At 44.7% G+C, this 23,682-nt stretch overlaps 1 protein-coding gene and 1 long non-coding RNA gene across 3 annotated transcripts in view; one reads left to right on the top strand and one right to left on the bottom strand.

Annotated features, from left to right (window-relative positions):
* The window catches only part of LOC127590031 (uncharacterized), a 58,091-nt gene that overhangs the window by 31,089 nt on the left and 3,320 nt on the right, over positions 1-23,682 (bottom strand). Inside the window, exon 2 of the long non-coding RNA XR_007959533.1 lies at positions 19,570-19,711. This is a non-coding gene — a long non-coding RNA (uncharacterized LOC127590031). The remainder of the gene's footprint in view (positions 1-19,569; positions 19,712-23,682) is intronic.
* tob1a (transducer of ERBB2, 1a) lies at positions 5,908-9,408 on the top strand. Of its 2 annotated transcripts, none has more exons than XM_052049422.1 (2): positions 5,908-6,162; positions 7,149-9,408. In XM_052049422.1, exon 2 carries the CDS (start codon positions 7,357-7,359, stop codon positions 8,401-8,403), a length of 1,047 nt encoding a protein of 348 aa, XP_051905382.1. In that variant the 5' UTR covers positions 5,908-6,162; positions 7,149-7,356; the 3' UTR covers positions 8,404-9,408. The 2 variants fall into 2 exon arrangements, with proteins under 2 accessions (XP_051905382.1, XP_051905381.1); XM_052049421.1 differs by having other exon boundaries at positions 5,908-6,166.

The raw sequence follows: 23,682 nt of genomic DNA, 5'->3' as shown, positions 1-23,682 counted from the left end.
CAAGCATATTTTCAAAAAGGGCGGCCAATCAAAGGGGTTCGTCTCATTCCCTTTAAATGTGGCACACTCCCATTATGCATGGGGACATCCGTTCTCCCTACCATCTTTCCTTCAGCCAACATGCATCATTTATAATTCTTTACTTCCTTCCTTCCTTCCATATTAAACTGTCAGCCGGGCATGGACTAGTCCCCTCAATTCATCCTCCCATTGTCCTTCCTATTGACGCTTTCATCCATTCATGTTTCCATCGATCAATTCTTCTCCTCCTTCCTCTCACTGATCATTCTACAACTTACCATCCATCATTCACCCACATCACCCAAAATCAGTAATTCATTAATCTACCTCCTCTCTCTGTGTTCACACACACATAAACAGCTAGCTAGCAAGCGAGCTCTTGCTCTATCTAGCAAGCTAGCTTGCGCGCTAGCACTCTCTCTCTCTCGCTCTCTCTCTCTCTCTCTGTATATAGTATAAAACTCTATATCTATATATCTAATCTCTGTATATAGATGTAAATCTCTATATCTATATATATAATGTACAGTCCAGTTGTAGCTAGTAAAGTGAGTGACGCCATATCATTAAAACGTACAAGTAATGAATGTTAAGGATGAGATGCAGCTGGTTTCCCATGACAATCAAGAGGTGTCGACAAAACCTCATTTTGAAGAAAATACTTCATTTGTAGTTTGGAGAGCAGAGATCTCATTTGGATAAGGGCGAGATTATCTCCCGAATGGTGTTGCATTCGGTTTTAAAATGAGACACCCAATAGGCACAAGGGTTCATTGCAGCTGAATGCAATTATACTGTCAGGAGGTTCATGGAGATGTCTGAATGTGTGCGTTTCTGTGTTTGGAAAAGCCAATGTACATGTTAGCCAAAACGATTATTTTTCCATCCACAGACACGGCACATAGAAATCTGCTGCCCTCTGTTAAACACAGCACATGATGATGTTCTGTTTCTTTCCTCCATCCTCCCCCTCTGCCGTCTCCATTTATCTGTCCTCTCATTTTTCATTCCACCTATTCGCCTGCTGTTTGCTTTTAATTTCTCTCTGTGAATCTTAATTGCATCTTCTTTGGGTCACTTCTAATCTGAATTATGGTGAGTGGGTCAGACTTTGCAGCCAGCCCCGTGAAAGCACCTATAACACTTTTGTACTAATGTCACTAAGTGCTCTCCAAATTGCTGACTTTGCCATTTTTGTAAGTTTGAAGTTTTTTTTTTTTTACAGGGTAATTTCACAACCTTGTGAGCTCTTATCCTATCTACTCACGACTGATATCATACCGGCAATTTTATTTTCAGTGGGGTGTGGCCTTCTCAATAAAACACATTGAGTGAGTTATCGTTTTTTTCCCCCGCTCATTTCAAGTCTAAAGAGGTCAACGCTAGCCCTCAAGGTAAAAGTGTCCTTCCTCTCGCTGTCTTCTTCTCTTCACTTAGCCACAGTTGTCCTTCATACCTCTGTACTTCCCCTTCCTTCACACCATTTCCATTCTTACACCTCGGCTCCCTTTCGACAAACAGACGATTGCTTCCCAGACACCACCGAGCGTCTCTGGACTTCACACGAAACCGACTCACAGTGATCCAACCACAAACAATCAGTTCCGCATACAGGTGTGAAGATACCCGGCTTGGATGTGCCAGTGTAGATTCCCCTCACGCCACATTTGCTACATCCTTTTGTCCACCCGGTCCACTTGGGGGCTCATTCACAAGTAGAGGACTGCTTTGAATTTTGCTCCTTGGCAACAACAACAACAAAATGGTAGTTGTGAAAACAACTCATGTAATATTGCAAGAAAACACCTTTTTTTTCCCCAAGTACAAACGTAAAATTGACAAGAACAAAACCATAATTTCACAGGACAAAGAATACATCTGATACAGAAAAGCTGCCATATTAGAAGAGAAAGCTGCTATTTTTTTATATTACACTGATTTCTTTTCTAGATGGCCATAAAAAATGAATTGATATAAAGGGGCAATTCTTTTTGTTTGGCTTCATTTGCCACCCTGTGCTGCATGAACTTCAGTAAACTACAGAGAGTAATTGATGAGCCCGTGTGCTTTTCAAAGCCTTGGACCTGTTTACTATTTAGATGGCAAACCTTCGGCGTCGAGATTCATCCCATGTAGAAAGAAACATTTCCCATGCGTAGGAGTAATTACGCTTCTATTTCAACCATATGAATGATGAGCCTTGCTGTTCTTGTGGCGGAGTGACAAATTTAATTTTTTCAGCCTAGTGATGGGTCCAGTCATTGTCATGCGCAGATCATCGAATGTATCTCGTATTTACGCCTACCATCAACGTCTCATTACCAAATTGATTCTCTTCTATGTCCTTGAGGCGCAGGAGAAGGTGTTTGATCACTGGAGACAGTTAATGTGCAAAGAAGCCAGTGGCGGAGAAGGTTTGTATGTGTCGTAGGTGTGTGCATGTGAGTGTGTGTCTGCATATGTGGCTCTGCAATTGACAAGCTCTGTGCCACTTTGGTCTTTTATAAATCATGGTCACATGTAGCGGGTTGGACTGGGGCTAATGGGGGGAGCAACACAATCAAGCCAAATGTAGGACGAAGCGCTTATGTGACTTGCCCACGGATGGGAACAAAGAGTGCTGATGGATATCAGCATGGAGCCCACTTGTCCTGCTCATTCATGTGGGCTTTTTTTGTTGTTGTTGTAGCATCCGTAGCACATGCATATCCATCATAAGAGCCACAATGTACATTTGGGCTAAATTGTTTTTCATTTTCCATGTTTTTCTTCAGCTGGAACTGCTGAGACAAGGTAAAGGGGATTTTGAGCAATTAGAAATCGCAGTCAGTGCTAGCAAAAAAAAAAAACGATAGGCTTCTGCTAAGAAGTTAAAAAAATCGTCAAGGAAAACCTACAAGAACATATGAAATTTAGGTTTTATCAGAGGTGGGAAAGTTTGTGGAACAAGCGATCATTGGGTGTGCCTCTGAAAATTATTTTCCATTGAATATACATTCATTCCGTTTAGATTGTCCACCAGTATTCGACAAATACAAAAAAAAGAACTTCCGTCATACTCTAATTTTAGTAACAGTATATGCTTCAGTGTAAATGCTTGAGCGTTTACGTCACAGTGGCAAAAATGAAGTTCCAGTCGAGCAACTGTCACGGACTAATTGCATTCCCTCTCCCTTTCCTCATTCCGGCCTCTACCTCATTTATTCTTCAAAGGGAAAGCCAGGCATCTGCGTATTACGCGGAGCCCGGGGCGCTGTGCTGACTTGTGTTAAGTAATAACACGCCGTGACGTCAAAGGCTCCCCGTCTGAGCTGCGAGAGGGAGGGCGAGGCGGCGCAAAGAGCGGATTGGAAGGAAGGGAGGGGGGGAGAAGCGGGGCGGGGCGGCGTGTGAGAATCTGCCCGTGTGTCAGCTGCTCCTCGTCTGTTTGCTCGATAACGCCGCTCAGACAAACAAGTCTTTAAATAGTGTTTGAAAAACACACTGTCAATCAGCCCGCGTTCATTTTGTTCTCGGCAGCTTACAGTTTTCTCAGCCTGCTAAGTGGCGGCTACGCGTTTGTCAAAGTACACCCACCGCGTATAGTGCAAACGCCCTGCTTACGTAATATTAGCTTTCGACGACATCATACCAAATGCATATTTAAAAATATATCAATTATTATTTTAAAGAACACAGTAATCTCCCATCTGTGCATTGTTAGGTGGCTTCCACTCCTTGGTTAGCAAAAGGGACGTTTGGGGATTACATCCGAAAACAAATGGTAGTTTTAGCATGCCTCGTTATGGCGGCTGACCTTTTACTCTGTCAGGTGATGTCTGTGTTTTTTAACTGGAAATACCACAGGCATGCATGTGCGCAGATTACTGTAGTGCTTCAAAAAAACCCACAAGAATCCCCCACTGAATGTAAAGTGGTAGCTATAACTTTAGCCCTCGAGGAAGGACACGCCATATATTAGTTCGACTGAGCTGTTTACAGTCAAAACAAGCCGCAGAGCCACATGAGTGCTAACTTCCACTCTAATCTGAATGCACGGGCCTTCATCAAACCTAATCTCTCGCTCTGTGCTCACTCGCCTAGTGCCTGATCTATCATCTGTGCTCACCATTGCGCTTTCATGGAAGACTTTTCGCACATATTTGCAGCTTTACAACTCACACATGACTGTGCTTGACAAAACTAAGTGCTTGAAGAATGTCAGAAACTCCACCCTGTCCATCGGCGAGCTGACACACGACAGCAGCTACCAAAAAATATATATTTTGCAGGCTATGACAAATTAGGAAGAGGAATGCCGAAGAAATAGATCAGAAAGGAGCTTGTTGAAAACATGCTCTGCATTAAAAGTTACAGTGACATCTTCTATACACATTTGTGGGAAAGAAGAAACAGGGTTATGGTAGGAACCAATTTCGGTCCCACAAGGAACAGTCTCATTATTGGTCTGTACTTGTAATAAAGTAATCACAGTCAAGACCACAAGGAAATCTTGTATGTAGGCAGCCACCTAAAAATGACCTACTTAATGGTTGTAATTGATGAAATTCCCTTTCCAACGTTATTCAATCAGCTTCATGGCCCACTGAGTCTTTTTTCCCCCAACCAATATACAGTACACATGTTGTTTTCAACGGCCAAACGGAGGCCCTGCGGCGCGAGTGGGCCCCAGGCTTGAGCTCGTGCACGCCTGTACATTAATCCAACCCTGAGTGTGGGTCAAGGTTCAAAGCTACAAATGCAGGAGCCTTCAAGGCACCAGAAGAGTGTCAACAAGATCACATTCATTGATGCATATTTGACTCGATACCGCACTTCCAGTTGATTAATTTGGCACACAACAATACATTTCTTTCGCACTTTTTGTCGTTATTAGCAAGGTGCAAATAGACAAGCAATCACGCAACATGTTGAGATGAGAGCAAAAGATCAAAACTATAACTTATGCGTTTCCAATTTCACATGACAACATTTGAGAGACATCTTTTTTAAATTAAAAATTAAAATAATCCCTCGAAAAGTAAAGCTCACAAGGTTCACATATTGTCATGTGAAAATTAAATTATTTTACAGCAATGTTCACTGTGACGTAAATAAGTGCCTGGCATTGTGAAACGATGACCCACGTCACGTGTGTGTGTGTGTGCGTGCGTGCGTGTGTGTCCATCTATCTATATCTATATATGTATGTATGTGTATAAAGTACATAGTGTACATAGGAGGCTTCCCTGTGTGTGTTCGTGCTCTTTAAATTTGGCAACAGCGGCGTGCGTGGACCCCAGCCCTGACGTCAGCAGCCTACATCAGCACCTTGGATACGAGCTCGCCATTCACCGTAGGGATCCTGCCCCGTTTTGTACCAATCAGGGCTGTGTTTTCCACATAGCGTTCAACACCCACCCACCCACACTGCTGCTGCTCGCTTTGGGCTGATTGTTCCACAGGCAGGGAATCTCCTTTCAAGCACAATCCCTTCACAATCGACTGTGGCATCGTGGGATGAAGAGGAAAGAAGTTACTGTCCCTTTGAGGGTTTAAAAAATAGCCATAACAGTACCCCGCGCTCCTTATTTGTGTGTTCTTATAATATATATAGTGGTAATACAGTTCATTTGTCAGTATAGCTTCGGTCTTTAAACCATTTGCTGTCAGCAGCCCTGCCTTATCTCTGACGTAAGCACTCGTCATAGGCGTCCCTCCCATTTCGCGGAATCATATGTCTCAAGAGTGATAGCGCGCAACGACCAAAGAGAACCGGATACAGGCGATACTCTAAGGGAGGGGCTTGCATTTCCAGCCAATCGCAGCCAGCCATATTGTTTTGACCTCTGTCAACGCATCACCGCCTACCTCGTGCCCATGGCGGAGAAAATCTATAAATACAGGCGGTCGTCGGCCAGGAGGAGTCGAAGTCGCAGAACTCCCGAGAAGGAGGGAGCTACTCCGCCTAGCCTGCTGAAAAACACTCGAATTCATCTTCAAATCCAGAAACTTAAGCAATCGGCAACCCTCAGACATTTTTCATCTACTGGAATACCCTTTTTTTGTAACTCTTAATAAACGTGAAGAAATTATACATTTTTTCCACTATTTGCACAAACAGTACTTCACAACTACTGAGAATCCTTGTAAAAAAAACAAGTGAGTATTTTCAGCCGTTTTGGAAATGTGATACGTTCGCTCTTGTGCCTTTTATTTTGTCTTGACGTACTGAAAGCTCTGCTAACTCTTACTAAGCTGATTTGCTGCGTCAGTCTACGAAAGTTAAGGTTCGTATGTATGTATGGGTGTGGGTTAGATGTTGCGGCTCCTTTTTCTTTCTCCGGAATGATGTCTTTCTTTGTGATAGCTTTCTAATGACGTGTTGGTGAGTCGAAATTGGAGTCTGTCGATTCGATTTTTCTCTTTTTTTCTGCCCAGTGGTGTCAGCTCGTGAATTATGTATGGAAGCCAGCGGCTCTCCACTTTAGTAAGCGTATTGCATGAACTTTGCCAAGCTGATAAGGGTACAAATGTGTTATTTCGCAATACTTACTGTATATTTACCACAGAGGGAGCTAGTTCACTGACAGCGTTGACCAAAAAGTAGATTAAGATTTGGGTAAAACAACAAAAAGGTACCTTTTCGTCGACCAAGCCTTTTTATACAATTAATATATGAAGACACATTCGTGTGCTTTCACGTTTAGATTAAAGACACTATTTATGATATAAAAGTGTTTGCTTTTTCTTGTGTAGATAAATGGGTGTAGCCATTGTTTTGGGTGTTTCACACGGCAGCACAGTCACTCGATGGTCAAATTACTTTGTTCAGCGGACGTTATTGAGTGTGTTTTCAGTCAATGCCATCTCCTGTTTTTTTATGGGGGCTAGATTATGTAACGGGATTCTCGTTTATGAGTAGTCTAACGTAGTAAGATCTTACATTTAGACATCGAAAACAGATCAACATTCAAAAGGAAATGATCTTCAAATGCGTTCAAATTTCATAACCGTCTGTTGCTATGTTTACAACTGGCGAACTGACTCGTCGTCCACAGGCAGGGGGAATGTTTCAAGCAGATACAGGTTTGTTTTTTTTTAAACTGACTAACAGTGCTGTTTGTCTTTCTGTGTTTCCTTTCCAGAACGCTTCACACTGTGTGGAAAGAAAGCTCATCTCAAGTACCATACTTTTACCCCCCACCCAGAGCACGACTGATCTACGTTTCGGTCCTTTTGGCCATCCTACTTGAAGAGCACCCGTGTTGTCAACCACGGCTAAACTAAGCAGACCAAGTCGAACCATTTTTACGCACACCCGTTCGCTCATCCGGTAAACGTCAGCAGTCAGCTATGCAGCTTGAAATCCAAGTAGCTCTCAATTTCATCATCTCGTACCTGTACAACAAGCTGCCCAGACGGCGGGTCAACATCTTCGGCGAGGAGCTGGAGCGGCAACTGAAGCAGAAATACGAGGGACATTGGTACCCGGACAAGCCATACAAGGGCTCGGGCTTCAGGTGCATCCACGTGGGGGAGAAGGTGGATCCTGTGGTGGAGAAGGCAGCCAAAGAGAGCGGACTGGACATCAACGATGTCCGCAACAACCTCCCCCAGGACCTCAGCGTGTGGATTGACCCCTACGAGGTGTCCTACCAGATTGGGGAGAAGGGCCCCGTCAAAGTGCTCTATGTTGATGACAGCAACGAGAGCGCGGCGAGCAGCGGGGGACTCGACCTGGACAAGGAGATCAAGAACAGTTTCAATCCGGACGCGCAGGTCTTCATGCCCATCAGCGAGCCCCTGGGCGGCGGCGGCGGCGTCTCCCCGGGCTCCAGCTCGCCCTCGCCTCCTTTTGGCCACTCGGCCGCGGTCAGCCCCACGTTCATGCCCCGCTCCACGCAGCCTCTGACCTTCACCACCGCCACCTTCGCCGCCACCAAGTTCGGCTCCACGAAGATGAAGAGCAGCGGGCGCAACAACAACAACAACAGCTGCAACGGCACCAACGCTACCAGCAAGGCAGCGCGCACCTCGCCCACCAACCTGGGCCTGAATGTGAACACTCTCCTGAAGCAGAAAGCCATCTCCACCTCCATGCACTCTCTCTACGGGCTCGGCCTGGGAACGCAGCAGCAGCAGCAGGCCAAGCCCTCGGCGCTGTCCCCCAACGCCAAGGAGTTTGTGTTCCCCAGCCTGCAGGGCCTGAGCAGCCAGAGCGCCCTCTTCCCGGGAGACGGCAGCTCGCTGGGTCTGGGCCCGCTTCCGTACAGCAACGCCTTCGACGTGTTTGCGGCCTACGGCGGCCTTAACGACAAGTCCCTGATGGATGGCTTGAATTTCAGCTTGAGCAACATGCAGTATTCTAACCAGCAATTCCAGCCAGTCATGGCCAACTAGTACGCTGAGCGAGTACTTCACACAGCAAACGACCAGATAATGTGACCGTTCGTGGTGGTGGTAGAAGGAGGTTTCAAACTCAAATGCACATTTTTAGGGGAGGAAAAAAAAAAAGAAAAAGGAAAAAAAAAAGAATAGAATGTCAAGGGTCTAAAGGAAAAAGTGACATCAGCTATAAGATCTTAGTCACAAGTCTTAAGAAATACGAGCCCGAGGGTGAACTACTTTGCCCCCTTGAGTTACAACTTTTCTTTTTACCCTCCGTGGTGACGCTTGTTGTACGAGATGTCCAAGCTTGGTGATCCAAACTTCAACTTGTAAAAATTATTGTTATTTCATTTGCCAACCAAGCACAAAATATTTTTTTATGTTACTCTTGAAGCTATATTCAAATGAAAAAGAAAAAAAAAAAACATCACCACCACCACCACCACAAGTCATGGCCTCTTTCAGTATTTTGACACAACTGGACATTGCCAATCTTTCAAAAAAATTGGCAAAGCTAAGTGGGATTTTCTGGTCTTTTTTCTAATTGTATAATTTAATTTAGTACAGAGTTTGTAAAATATCAGAGTATCTATTGTTTCTACGACACGGTATTGCATTTATATCTTTTTACTACTCCAGTGATCTGTGATGGCTGCAGCAACTTTTTTTTTTTATTGAAATGATAACGAAATGAATCCATCTTTAAAAAAAAAATAGACATTGAGTCTTCTAAAGACTGTGTGCAGAATATTCCGTAGTGGTGGGATTTAATGAATATTTGCGCTTTTTTTTCGGGGCGGGGTGGGGGGGGGCGGAACATAGAGTTGTATTTTCTGTTTAAAGTCAAAAAGATTTTTGCTATACTATGGACAAAATGTAATCATATATTAATTTTGTACCAACATTGTGCAATACTTGATAAAACAAAACGGTATAACAAAGTATTCGGAGTCAGTGTCTTACATGTTAACAGGGACTGATAGTTTGTTAGGTTTGTATTAAAAGGCTTGAAAATAACGGCTTGTTGACTTGGGTTTTTGTGGGGATGTTGAAGTCACGTTTCCAACATTTTCCTTCACCCAGATAATGATGAAATGGATTGCAGTTTTAGCGCGAGGCAAAATTCATAAATCCATACACGTTTCGTATTCTGTTGATGAGAACCTCACAAAGCGTCACTTCAGGTCATGTCACGTCGCTCCGGGCACGTTATGTCATAACCTCCTGAAACTGCTGCCTTGTGCAACAGCGGATACCAAACAAACCCAGACATGAAGACGGAAAGCGTCACAGTGTGATGCCCGCTGCCCGTTTAGATTTGTTACTTGGCCAAAATACGCAAAACGTGTTCCAACTACTATACATTTAACTCATTTCAAGTTCGGGCTATGGAGGAGCCCATCAATCCTCGGTGAGGTTTACGCTGGGAAATGATTAAAGGTTTTCCATAGAGGGGAAGTCAAGTCCAAAATAAACTATGCGGCTCTACTAGTCTAACCACAGCGTTCTGATCAATCCTGTGTTTGTGAAATATGAATTAAACAGCAAAATCTACCCCTTTTTTTTAGCCTTGTCAGGGGGCGGCCATTTTGATTTGTACTGCCACTTGCTGTTACTTAAAAATGAGATCAAAGTGCCGAAAGGCTCAGCTTTCAAACGTGACATGACCAAACCCAGAAAACAGGTGAGTCGTGATTGGTCGTTGCCTGAGCAACTGTGATGTCATTTTCTGGCAACAGCAAGTGGCAAAATGGCCGCACACTCCTATAGATGAAACAGGTGGATGTTGCCTGTTAATTCATATTACGCACATGAAATCTTAATCAGAGTGCCGTGTTTAGACAAGTGGGGGCAACATTATTTCTGTAAAGAAAAAAAATCCCTTGACTACCCCTTTAAATTCACAATGCAAACCTAGTAAACATTTAAATGTTGATTAAAAACAAGGACTGTTTGCCGTTGGCGGGGCAATTCGCACTTCTGAGGTTAAGGGGTTGGAATTGGAGCTCCGGCCTTCCTGCCTGGACTTTGCATGCCCTCCCGCGACCCCGTTGAGACTAAGTGTCACATAAAATGGATGGTTTGCCTTGGGGGAGGTCTGCCCTTTCTAGTTTTCATTACGAGGTTGCCAGAAAAGCAGCTTGGGTAACTTCCTGAATCCGCAAGAGTTGATCCTCAACCGAATCCTTGGCGGCACACCTCAAACCAAGAGGCATCACTACCCCCACCCCCGCAGGTCAGCGGCACAGCCCCATATTAAAACTAATGAAATGCATCACGCCAAAGGAGGAAAACAGAATTCGAATGTTCTTCACAAGACCCTCGTTACAATTCAGCCAGTGTTGTCGAACAGCGGCGGCTTGTCAATGGATAACTGGCTCCGTAGGGTTCAGTGCTTTGAGGAGAAGTTGTTCAAGAAAGTCATTGTTTTTTTTTTTATATTTGCACTCAACGAAACACTGCCAGGAATTTAAAATCCAAAATTTGAGAGCGTTTCGGCATCGAGTTTGTGCTGCTGCTGCTTATCTTGAAATGTCCGAGACTAAAATAACCCTCGTGGTGTATCATGAGCCCTTTGGGGGCCGCCTCATCGTCACTTGACTGTCTGCGTGTTCCCTGATACTCTTGTGGGGTGGGGTTGGGGCTATGTGTGTGTGTGTGTGTGTGAGTGTGTGAGGGGGGGCGGCTAATAGTGTCCTGTAAAGTTCACCGTGTGTTTATGTGGTGATACTGTGTGCAGAACAGAGTGTGGTGGTAGGAGAGTGTTTGTTTATCATCATCGGGGTGAATATCTCAAGGGAAGGTCGTCCTCAAAATGCCTGAAATGATTCAGGGCTGCTTTTCGCACTCATTTTTTTTTTTTTTTTTTACTTTTTACGATACGTCATCCATCCAGCCGAAGGCCTTTGTTTGATGTCTCGCAAGCCTTCATATGACAAGTATATGATTTATATATTATGTTATCGAACGAGTGTAACCCGATTACGGTTATTGACTTTGGAGGTCGTGTCCTTTGCTCAAAGATAGCGACTTGCAGCGTGTACGTGAGGCGGGCGGCGTTATGTAATGACTTTAAATTTTCCTTTAGACGAGCGCGAGACGCGCGGAAATACATTACCGGTCATGTCCTCTATGACATCTCACTGTAATAATATTCTCAAGCGACTTTGGTTGAAAATCGAACACAGAAAAAAAAAATAGTCAAGAACTCCAACAGAAAATTCTACGTGTCTCCAAAGCTCGATTTTGCAACAAACAAGATATTGGCCCACATTGTCAAAGAAATTGATGGATTAAGAAATCCGGGTGTATTATTTACCAAAGCAGTCATAAGCGGATAAAGGAAACGTCTTTGAGGGAATATCGAACTTGTCTTATAAAATTGTGCCAAATTTTGGCGACAACAGGCCTGCGGAGTAACCCGAATCGGAAGTAACCGATTCGTTCAATTTGCAAGAATAATAATGACCAAAAAAAACAGCTTTATGTTGAACTTTCACGAGGGTGTTGTTTCCGTCCGACCTTGAAACCATTTGAGGCAACCGCCGTCGTCGCTCAACCTGACTGATTGTGCGCAGGAGCCCTCGTGAACTTTTTCCCACGGGGCTAAAAGAAAAAAAAATGAGATGTACCGCAGAGACTTCAAATCCGAAGTAGCTGACGCTTTTGGGATATCGATGACAGAAATACAAACAAAGCACTCTTCGTACTAAGAATAGTAAAGAGGACGGACGAGGTGCGTCCGGTGGCGCTACCGCGGCTCATCTCGTGCCAGGCTGCCACTCTGCCCACTTTCGCCTCCCATTAAAAAGACGGCGCAGCTCGATGGCGCTGGTGGTGGGTGCCAGCGAAAGAGACTTTATGGTAATGTTACCCCCCTCAGCAAAAAAATAATAAATAAGCGCTTAATGGCTTTTCAATTTGCTCTCAGCCCGTCTATTTCTGGAAGCAGGCTGGAGCTGATTGAGCACCGATAAGCTGGAGGGAATGTTACTTTGCTATTAACATGACTTCACCGCACCTTATCTGTATGGGACTATAGGAGGCTGCTATTTGCTCCTCTATAACTTCGCTGGGGAAAATGAGACCTCTTTTTTTTTTTTGTGCCAGCGCAAATGTCAACGATAACGTCGCCTGACTGGTTTCGGTTCGGGAGCTTAGGGTGTTGACACAGTTTCAAACAATTGCTCACACCCATTTGGACAACAAGAGTTTTATGCCTGGTAGGCAGGAACGCCTTTGCATCCCTTCAAATATGCAATTTTATGCAGACTGCTGATTGATACTGAAAACAGCGAGGTCCTGCAGAGCATTCTGGTGCCTTTCCCCATCTGGTTTATTTCCGTGCACTTTCTCTATTTAACATTTATGAGGCATTGTGGGAGTTGTCTGGTTTGCTGTGTACACTTCCATATATTCCCAGCGGAGAATGGCGTGTGTGCCGAGCCCTTTAAAATGCAGATGATCTTATCTGCGGAGGGAAACGAAAAAAAAACAAATACGGTATGGGCTATATGGCCTTCCCCACCCTAATTTTTACCTCTACACTTGACGCGTTGCGGCTTCTCGTGCTATCGAGCTAACCCGCCACTCCCATACCTGCTGCTGAGATCCCACGAAACACCACGAGGGCAAAAGTCTTTTGCCACGCCGTTTGAAAAACACCCAGGGGGTGGGCTAGTTGTTTTGGGGGTTGAAAAACGGTCACGTCTCAATGGGTCACCTGATTTTTCTTAATTTTACAGCTTACCAAAACTTTTTGGGGATCACTTAAAGCATCCAACAATCAAACGCACGTCCCAACGCCATACTTGCTTCCATTTTCACGCCTCTGTCCCAATATTTTTGTCCGAATAACTCGCGATCATTGTCATCACAATTATTTGACATTATTTTAACCAAACTGCATTAATGTCACTGGTGGATAAGATTCCTTTATAACTTGCGCCGTGCGTGAGGCGATCACGAAGACACTCGAGAGCATTTTCTGAATATAGTGTTCGTTATTGCACCTCTATTTCTGGATTAAATAACATATTTTTAAATTTCTCAGCAGTCTACAAAGACCACTCAGTTCCCACCCCTCCACTGTTAACTTCCCTGGGTACCTGTGAGTGGGGCAGGGGGGGGGGGGGGGGGGGGGGACGAGATACTTTCAGTAGTGTCCAGGTGACATGAAACACCGCTTGCCATGTGGGAATTAATCAGTGCTGTGCAATCTGCAGATCAGTGGCACCGGTGCTGCCGGTGGGGGAGGTAGTGGGGAGCAGGGGAAGAAGGTAAGGGGGGGGGGGGGTGGACACCTGCTATCCATCACTTCTGTGTGTGCATGTTCAAAGAAAGGAGGAGATAGGACAGAGGAGAAACAAAGGACTCTTTTGTTGTCCCTCACAGGCGTCATGCTCATAACAGGCTGATTTGTAGCCATGATAGAGCGCAGTCGTAAATTGTGCTCGCAAAAATCTATGCGCAACGCGCATGACAGAATAGGAGACGAGCGAAAATCGGCAGTGACTAACGTCTTCAAACTCTGTAATCAAGTGGAAGTACAGATACTGTACTGGTGTAAAAAAAAAAAAGATTCGGATAAAAAGTACCAATTGAAATGGTGGTTGATGAGGGAGTTTGCATTGTTAAAGCGACGTAGCAAGATTTGAATGAAGCCTCACATTACGAATCTCCCCCCCCACCCCCTCGAGTCCCTGAAGCAAAGCCATGGCACAAACATGCGCAAGAAAAATTCTCAAACTCACTGAGAATGTATGTGCGGCACCAACAAAGTAGCCGCACCGGCAATACGACGCTAGCGTTAGCAATGCAGACATGTCGACGTTAGCCACGGCTGCTGCGCAGGAAACTGTGTTTTGCTTATTCTCTGGCTTTCTGTGGCAAAGTGTCCTCTGCCTCGACAAGGAGTGGTGCAAGAAAAAGAATGTTAGCGGAAAAGAAGACCCTCCAGTCGCTCAATAGCGTTAGCTGCTAACTGCCAGCTCAGCGGCTCGCTAATAGCACATTGCCGTGGCAAGTTACTGCTTTGATAATGAACTTATTCTCACGACAGGAAAGAGGTTCACCTATTTTTTTTTTTTACACTTGCGCACTCATGATGAAAGTTTCTATCTACAACTTTTTAATCCACATGATCTTTCACATACGTCACCGCAAAGTTTTCTCTCCGGTTGACGCTTCTGAAACACCTTTCCTCTGTCTACTTACAGTCAAGTTGGATTTACCCGACACATACCTCGGAATGCTTTGAACACTCCATGAATAATATTTGCACATATCTTAAGGCAGAGAGAGCCAAGGAAGGACTGGGCCGGGCTGAGAAATGGCCGACTCCTCATGAAATCGTGTCACCGCTTGTGTTGATAATCTGGACGACAATGTTAGGTTTAGCTCAGTGGGATACTAAGTGCGGATGTGCAGCGGTGTTAGTTTTTGTGTAAGTAAGAGGAAGAAAGCTATCGGATTGACGATTGATAGTCAGAGCACAAGCAACAACCAGGGGCGGAGCCCGTGATTGGACATCTTTTGCGAAAGTGTTCAGGGAATGTCGCCGCAGCTGGAACAGCAAGTGCAAAGCTCTGGAATTCAATTCTACACAAGAAAGCTTCGCCGTACGCTCTTGTGCAAGTCCGAGCACATTTCTGAGCCATTTCACTTTCTCTGACACTCGATAAAATCATTACAAAATGTCCAAAACTTAAAATACGTCGTCATCGGTTCGCTAGCTGAAAAAAAAAAAATCAGGGAAGGAAGTATCGGAAACACTCCTTCAGGTTTCGTTGGTGCTCGTAGCTATTTAAATGGCAATTTACATAAGCAAGTGTACAAAGGTTTTTGGGTGTTTGCATAGGAACATCGCAAGGAAACGTTGTCGTGCTGTCCTCACAATGATGGCCCAGTTTGTGCGACGATTTCGGGAATGTAGCACACTCCTGCGAGCCAACAGTGTAATGCAGCCGGGCTCAAATGAAGTTCGATGCAGTGGTCCCCCTACGCCCCCCAAAAAAAGCAAGGCGGCAGTAGATTTAAGTTGAAAGTTTTGCTTCCAAATAAGACCCAGTTATGTTTACATTCATTGCGGATGAACAACATTTACAATCTTAAGATAAGAAAACCTGTATTTGTCTCACAATGGAGAGATTCCCAAATTAAATAACGATGGGCTTGGTGCTTTTTCAACATCGTACCAAAGCCAAAATGATATACAAGTGCTAATTTGAAATCTGTTCAGCCCCCTACAGATGTTATATGTGCCATATAGTTGTTATATTTTGTCGTTACCGTGTATTCATATCGCAGTGAAGCCTTGCTTTACCCGCAACTGCTTTTGCTTGAATACACACTCTGACGAACAAAATACTTTATTATAAGTACATTGAGCTATACGATGGATTATGATTGAGTTGCTTTTGTTCTGTCACTTTCAGACTTTTACCTGTACTTTTTGGTCCTTGGAAAAATACCTTGGATTGCGATTATTTGCCCGACAAAGAATACATTTGATTAGCTTGTACCCAGAAGGAAGGAGATGGGCTCCGACGAAACCCGATCTCCGACTGTGTGACGCATAGACATTGGCTATTGATTGGAGTGCGTACGCTCGTGGTCCGTTTTTTAAGTACCGGTAAAATTTTTTTTATGATGATTATCATTAAGTGTTGGGACTTAGTCATTTAGTTTTACTTTGAGCCATTTTTCTCTCACTTTTCGATGCGCCAGTGTCTGGTTGTACATTTGTGATAGGAATGGAACGCCAGCGATGAATCATCACCGAATAATGCGGTAGTGTATTTATCCACCAATGTTTGTTTTGCACACAGATCGCTGGTGGATTAAATGATGTCACGCTGCTTCCCCACACACAGAGCGAAGACGCTTCAAGCGACTCGCGTGTGTGTGTGGGCACGCTTTGTGTGCGCGTGGGACGTTCTGAGGGGTCCACAATGGGTGGGACTGCTGAGGAACGTGAATTTTTGTGGGGCTTGAACCTTTTTCTTCGGTTACTGCAAAGACTGACAACTACCTCATGTTGTCCTGAATTGCGTTGATATCGCATTAAAATGAGTTAAACATTTTATATGGTCCTGATTTTTTTTTAAAGTGTTCGATCCCGGTTTCGGCCTTCCTGTGTGGAGTTTGCATGCTCTCGCCGGTGCCTGTGTGGGTTTTCTCCGGGTATTCCGGTTTCCTCCCACATTCCAAAAAACATGCATGGCAGGTTAATGGAACACTAAATTGTTCCTAGGTGTGACCGTGAGGACAAACGGTTGTTGTTTGGCCACCAGTTCAGGCTCCAGCACGCCCGCGACCCTCGTGAGGATAAGCGGATTTGAAAATGGATGGATGGAGTCAATAATTGGTGCTCATTTTAAAGGTTATCTGCGGGGTTACCAACCGTTGAGGCAGGTCAGCGACTGAATGCAGATGAAGGCGAACAGCAGATGACATTCTGGTACTGCTGTTCGTTGCTCACCATATTTCTAACCCTTCCAGCGCATTCATTGCATTGTCATGCTGTTCATGGCAATGCATTCCTCTCAAAAAGAGCTTTTTGGGGATAATGGGGGAGGCGTTACATTATCTCGATCACTTAACATTGGCACCAGCAGCCTCACTCTGTGGGGGAGGGGGAATAAAAAAAAAATCCAATTTGGTTTTAAAGCTCTTTGAATCATGAGGGTGGGTGAATATCAATGAAACAAATTCATTTATTTGCAGTTTTTCAGTCAATCGTAGCTTTGGCACACACGTTGGCAGCCTCTGCACAGCACTTTATAGTGGAACATCTGCGGATAAGAAGGAATAAGCCTGCTTGCTCAGTGCGCCGAATGCTTCTCACGCACACCCACACCACCAGAGAGTGATTGTGGGGTAAGGCCGAAAAAAGAGAAAAAAAGAAGCTGCAGGTAGCTTCCTCTCCATGCATGGCAATGGAGCAACACAGCAGCAGACACGTCCAGATTCTCCCTTCACTGGGCTGCTTGCAGTTCACAGTGGGCCCATAAAACATCAATCCTGTGGTGTGATCGAGGACCCACTGTGGTGTCAGACGAATATTGGGAGCGACTTGATGCCAAATAACGAGGAGGAAGAGTAAGCGAAGAAGCCGCTAAGAAGTTCTGGTGTCGCATGTCCAACTTGGATTTCAAAGAGGGTTGCTATTGTTGTTGTCCAAAGATTTAAAAAAAACTCCCAACAAAGCATCCGAAGATGAAAAAGACAAATGAGCATGTGATCAACATGCAAGACAAGAATGGCGTGTGCCCCAAACGATCTACGGTACATAGGATGTCTGCATGAAAATATGGATGAACAGCTGTTTGCAATGAACAGTTCAGATGAACATTTTGTTGCATGTAACATTTCGCCGACACGCGAAAATTCAAGGAAAGATATCCTCTCTTACGAATCCGAACACAAGTTGTTACCCGTTTGGGAAAGTTGAAAGCAGATTTGAGGTTGGTATCATTTTTCGCGTTTGGCAACAAATGTGTCATCCTAGCGGAAAGAATAATTTGAATCATAATGACAAAGCATATACCTGATTTTTACAGCTATATATTGTTTTGTTTCAACATGAGCTGCTCCGACTAATGACCATAGCTAATAATTCGCAACAAACCTTTCTGAGCGACAAGCTAGCATGACGTCTTTTCTCATTTAACAGCTACACATTCACACTTACCGCTGACTTGTTGATTCTTTTCTTTTTATTTTATTTGTTTAGGTGTCCTGTTTGCTTTTATATGATGGCTCTTGGAATATTAACGTGTCATTTGTGTGTCTGGTGAGAGTCTTGTCGTATGGACCAATATTAGCCAGCAAGAGCTAGCAAGGGGCCTTAAGCGGGAGCTAGCAAGAGCAACACATTATCAATTGCCTGGCACTATACCCTAACCCTAATTAAACCCTAACTGAAAACCCTAAATCGTGAACAATCGCTACCACTATAGTCCAAAAAAGACACCCGATAAAGTGCACCCCAGGAAAACGTTTTGTGTTATGAGAAGCAAGAGATTGAAAGACGTTTGTGTTTTTGGTTTACAGGCAGCCGATTGTGTTTTTAAGGGCGGATCGGAGATTTTCCACCACACAGCGGGCTACGTGTGGATAAAAATAGTGGCGAGAACAGATGGGTGTTTTTATGTAAACAGAACGGAGGAGCAGGCCAAGTGGACGGGTTTCAGATGACATCCAAAGTGGCAGATTGCACTCACTTCCTCCTTGACGGGGTTCCTTTGCCCGATCGTTTTGATATGATATGCTCGATACACCACAATATCGCAAACGGTGCATCTGCGAGATGCGAACGGGATCCGTGACAAGAGCCGTTTACGAAAATGCACCTCGACATAAATCCCACAAATCTGCGTATTATTTAGTTTGCGGTGGTTTAGAACGGCGCATTAGTCTAACAGTTACCTGACAGGGGTAAACGCGCCGGTTTCATCGACGCGTGTGCGCTCATATTAATCGGCACGTCAGTGCATCTTATTAAAAAGGATTGGGCTAGATATACTAAAGTGCGCATGAAGCACACGCAAATAAATGCCCAACCCCATTTACTAACAGTGCGCTACTGACGACCGCGCCTTTCAAATGTGCAAAATAGCTCTCATCCTGGTAGTTCGGTTTGTGTCAGTCAATATGCAAGGTGTGGCATTTACACACTTTAAGGCTCAATACTGGGAGGGGTGATCTATCAACGCTGGAGATTTCCTCTGTTTTTCAAAGTTCTGCGTGTAGCAACAACTCAACAGTACTGTCATCTTTCAGGTTGTGGGTTTGAGTTGAACACTGTAGCCTGCCGGCACAAGACAGATCCATATCTGAGACGTAATAGACGGGCGGTTTTATAAGAGGAACGCTGCAGGGAGAAATGAGGAATAGCTGGGTTGGAAGAAGTAAAATACTGCAACTGTTTGGGATCCGTCTACGTCATGCCTGCGTGAATGTGGCGTCGCATTTAAAAAAAAAATGACAACAGTGATCACAGTGTTTAGGAAGTTCAAAGTATCAAAGTGAAATAATTACTTTACCACGTGTTCGTTTTATAATACTGATACTTTGAAATGTGTAACACCGCCGCCTATGAGAACAACTGCGTTTCTTTTCCGCCCACCAGATTGCCCTAAAAATGAGTTAAATGGGAAGAAATTGTTTTTTGACCTGACGTGAGCTTGGGAGCGCCAATGGATGAAAACATAATGCTGTCGCTTGCTGTCTTCCTCCTACTGGGCAGTTGATGCTGCAGTCCAACAGTCCACACACGAGACGTGCCCGCGGTCGGCTTCAAGCCGAGGCGGACGCACTGAAAAATAAAAAACATATGCAAAATCGCCGTGAGACCACAGGCTTCTCGGTGAACGAGAACACAAAGCTCATCATTTCGCGGCATCCCTCCCTATGCAAAGGAAACCACAGACACTAATTAGAGGCTTTTTATTTGTTTTCATGCGTGTCCTGGGCGTCGTGAGACAAAATGTATGGATGCTTTTTTTTTTTAACCGAGAAGTTATAATTCACAAGTATTGGGCATGCCTATTTTAAGAGGGAGAACATGCAAGAGCGAAGTGAAGAAAAAAAAATGTTGTAAAAAGCAGCAGGGGGCAGACTGCCTGACTTACAGTCATGGAAATAATTCACGTATGCTGACTGTGTTGTGTCCCATAATTCAACGGTAGCCGCGTACAAGATTTGAACCTCCTTCATTAGCGTCTTTTACACCGAGATGCAGCGCGGGGGGTGGGGTGGGGTGCTAACGCGGCACTGTTCAACATCAAAAGAAAAGCAGACATTCAATAAAATGAAGCAGGGTCAAGGTGGAAGCAATTCTGAACCGTTCCAAATAGCCGCACGCGTGTTGCCTGTGGGTTGAAACCCCCAATAAAAAGAGTCAAAAAGTTTAAGAATGGTCTAAAAAAAAAATTTAAGTCGTTTGAACGGCGGGGGGGCGGGGGCGTCGACTTTTTATATCCACTCTACACAAACTGATCAAATAGCTCAACGTAATCCCCAATGACTAATTAATCAACACTAACTCATGCTAGTCGACAACTTCACTTTTCTGCTTATCTTTAAGAGAGCAAATCTCTGCATCTGGAACATTTCACGAGATATTGCGCAACACAAAAAAAAAAGAAGAGGAAGAGGAGGCAGGTCAAACTCATCTGACATGATCTACCCCGAGGACACACACTGGAGGCCCCCCTCCACCACCACCACCACCACCACCACACCCGCCTCCCTCCTCAGCGGCTCTCAAATTCCCTTCCCAGCTGCAGGAAGGTTAGATGAGTCTGTATATTCGCGACTAAAAATAGTAGCGCGCAAATCATCAGCTACCCTTATTGTCAGAAAGGATGGAGAAAAGAGCCCAGAGAATGAAAATATGGTGCGTGTGGTTTGGCTTTCACTCGATTCCTCCCTCAGTGGTGAGCAGCCAAACAAAGGTGCGTGCTGCCGAACGCATAAATAGCATTTTCTCGCACATCTTGAAGATTTTTTTTCCTCCCATTTTCTCCTGCGATGTGTGTGCACGTTCACTTTGTCATTTCTTGTGGTGAGGATATGGTGCGGTTTGGTGCCTGGGAGAAATCGGGGTGACTAAATGCAGTCGGACAGCTTCGGTCTCCTCTCGGGCTCGTTATGGGAAGTTGGACAGATGGACGGACTGATGCAAGCACTGCGATCCGTGAGATGGGAGAGAATTGGGATCTCGTCATGTTTCTGCCAAATGTGCGCTTGGCAGCTTATGACAGTCACACAAACACACACGCACTTGATTTTTTTGATTCAAGTTTATTAATAACGTCGCTTAAGTCGATTTGGGGGTTAGATTTCTCTCCTAACTTGGCTCGCTCACAAGTCGAGGATTCACTGTTGTGACGCCTTAAGATATGACAAATGCCTCAACGTCAATCGCTTAAAAAGCAGCGAAAGCCCTCAAGACTTTAGGAAGGCAACTCGGAAGGCCGGCCGTCATCTGTTTAGCTTCTGTCGCGAGCGTGGCTGCTGCCTCTGTCGCTCCCGTAAAATGTCACGCTGTGCCAAAGTGGAAGAGATTCAGCTGACTCACAAACGGTGCGCTTTGCCAACTGCCGCCCTCGCACTGACACACACACACACACCAAGGTGTGGCAAGGAGGAAACTAAGACAATAAGAAACGCCACGAAAATCCCAATGCTAATTCCACCGCCGCTCTATTTTAAAACCAGTCAAAGGATTTATGGAAATATACACAAAACAAAAACGCTGCCAAAGTCTTGCACGCACTCGGGTTTTGAAGCAAAACTGCAGCGCGGGGCAGAAGTGGCAACAAATTAATAATGTGCTCCCCAGAGAGCGCCGCACTGAGTCATTCCTCCAATTACACGCCATACAAACAAAATGAACGCGAGAGCTTGTGAAAAGAGGTGAAGAGTTCCCCTGGGGTACAACAACCAGGCCCCCCTCCTCTCAGAGACACACGTCCCACGTGACAAATAATACACATGCAAACCCTTCAGTTCTGTGGAAGGCAGACCCAATTCTGCTGAGGAGAAACAAGGTCACCTTTCAAGACGGCTCTTCACTTCCCCCAAAGCTACAGATTAGATGAAAACTCGCTTCAAATGTGCCGAAAGATCAAACTCATAAAATGCTGGTATTCATATTGCGAACACAAAGATGGGGGATGTTTTTCGTTCACATGCTGGATTTAGAAAATGAAACTCAGATTCAAGCTATGGGACATATGTTGTGACGCATGTGTGGCCATTAATCATTTTTCCTGCACTGCGGTCACTTAGTGTGAGGTAACTTAAAATTATCCTTTCCCTCTTTATGTTGTGTTACGGAAGTTACAGAGCAGCCAGTAATACTACTGAAGATAGTTGTCCTCTCCCAAACTGTGAGTCAGTGAGACATGCTTACAAACGCTTTGTTTGTACAACTGTTGAAGAGCAGCTGTGATGTCATTTTCAGTCGACAGAAAGTGACAAAATGGCCGCCGCCTGAAATGGCTAAAAATGGGTGGATTTTGCTGAGTAACTCATATTCCACAAAAGCGATATTCATCAGAATGCCGTCTGTAGACTAGTGTGGGCACATAGAACATATTATTGAGAAGAACATTTCAGGATTAACTCTGCGTCTTGCCTGCCTGTTATGCGCTAGCATGGATGGATTGACGTTTAGCCATTGCTATCTTGTGAAAAGCCATTCATGTATTAAAGTTGACTGAAGAATTTTGTGAGTGTATTATTGGATTTCGATCAAAACTAACAAAGAAGTACTGTCATGCGTTAAAATTCAGGCGGTTATTTTGAAATACAGCTTTCAAGAGAACCAGTCAAATCAAATGTATTATAATGTGGAAGAAAGCTCATAAATGGATTTGATCATCAAAAATGGCAGTTTGCCGTAGAACTGATACACGGATTAAAAGATGTGGCGAAAAAATTGTCTACCCTTTGTAACGTAAATAAATAAATGAAGGCAGAGAGACAGGCAAACCAAAGCTTCCTAAACTCTCAATTCTATCACCTCTCATCCAGCCGAACATCCACCACACCTCTGCAACAAACACCCACCCCACTTGGCTGTATAATCAGAATTGCCGAGCTAAGCAGAGTGAAAGCACAGGAAAGACAGTGGCGGGGGCACGGGGGGATGGCACCAGTGCTCGACCACCGTGTACTTCAATCGGTGGGCCTGCCCGGGCCCCAAAAGCTCAGATTACATTGCTCATAATGAGAGGCCTGGCTCAGCAGGCTCACACATACAAACACAAACACACACACACACACACACACGCACACACACACATATGAACGCATAAATACACGCATGGAGGCATTATTGCTGAAGCCCAGCTCTGTTCTGTTCTTCCTTTAGTCTCTACAGTGACAATTGCACAAGACCATTGCTTTAAAAGGGGCTATTAAACCCCGCCCCCTCCCCAAAACAAAACAATAAATGAAAGTATTGAAGACTGACTAATTAACCAAATAAATAAATAAAGGAAAGCGGCGGCCCGGTAGTCCAGTGGTTAGCACGTCGGCTTCACAGTGCAGAGGTACCGGGTTCGATTCCAGCTCCGGCCTCCCTGTGTGGAGTTTGCATGTTCTCCCCGGGCCTGCGTGGGTTTTCTCCGGGTGCTCCGGTTTCCTCCCACATTCCAAAAATATGCATGGCAGGCTGATTGGACACTCTAAATTGTCCCTAGGTGTGAGTGTGAGTGCGAATGGTTGTTCGTCTCTGTGTGCCCTGCGATTGGCTGGCAACCGATTCAGGGTGTC

Source organism: Hippocampus zosterae, chromosome 17 (assembly GCF_025434085.1).
Source record: "Hippocampus zosterae strain Florida chromosome 17, ASM2543408v3, whole genome shotgun sequence".
Classification (NCBI taxonomy): Eukaryota; Metazoa; Chordata; class Actinopteri; order Syngnathiformes; family Syngnathidae; genus Hippocampus; species Hippocampus zosterae.
This window is presented reverse-complemented; position numbering and strand designations above follow the sequence as displayed.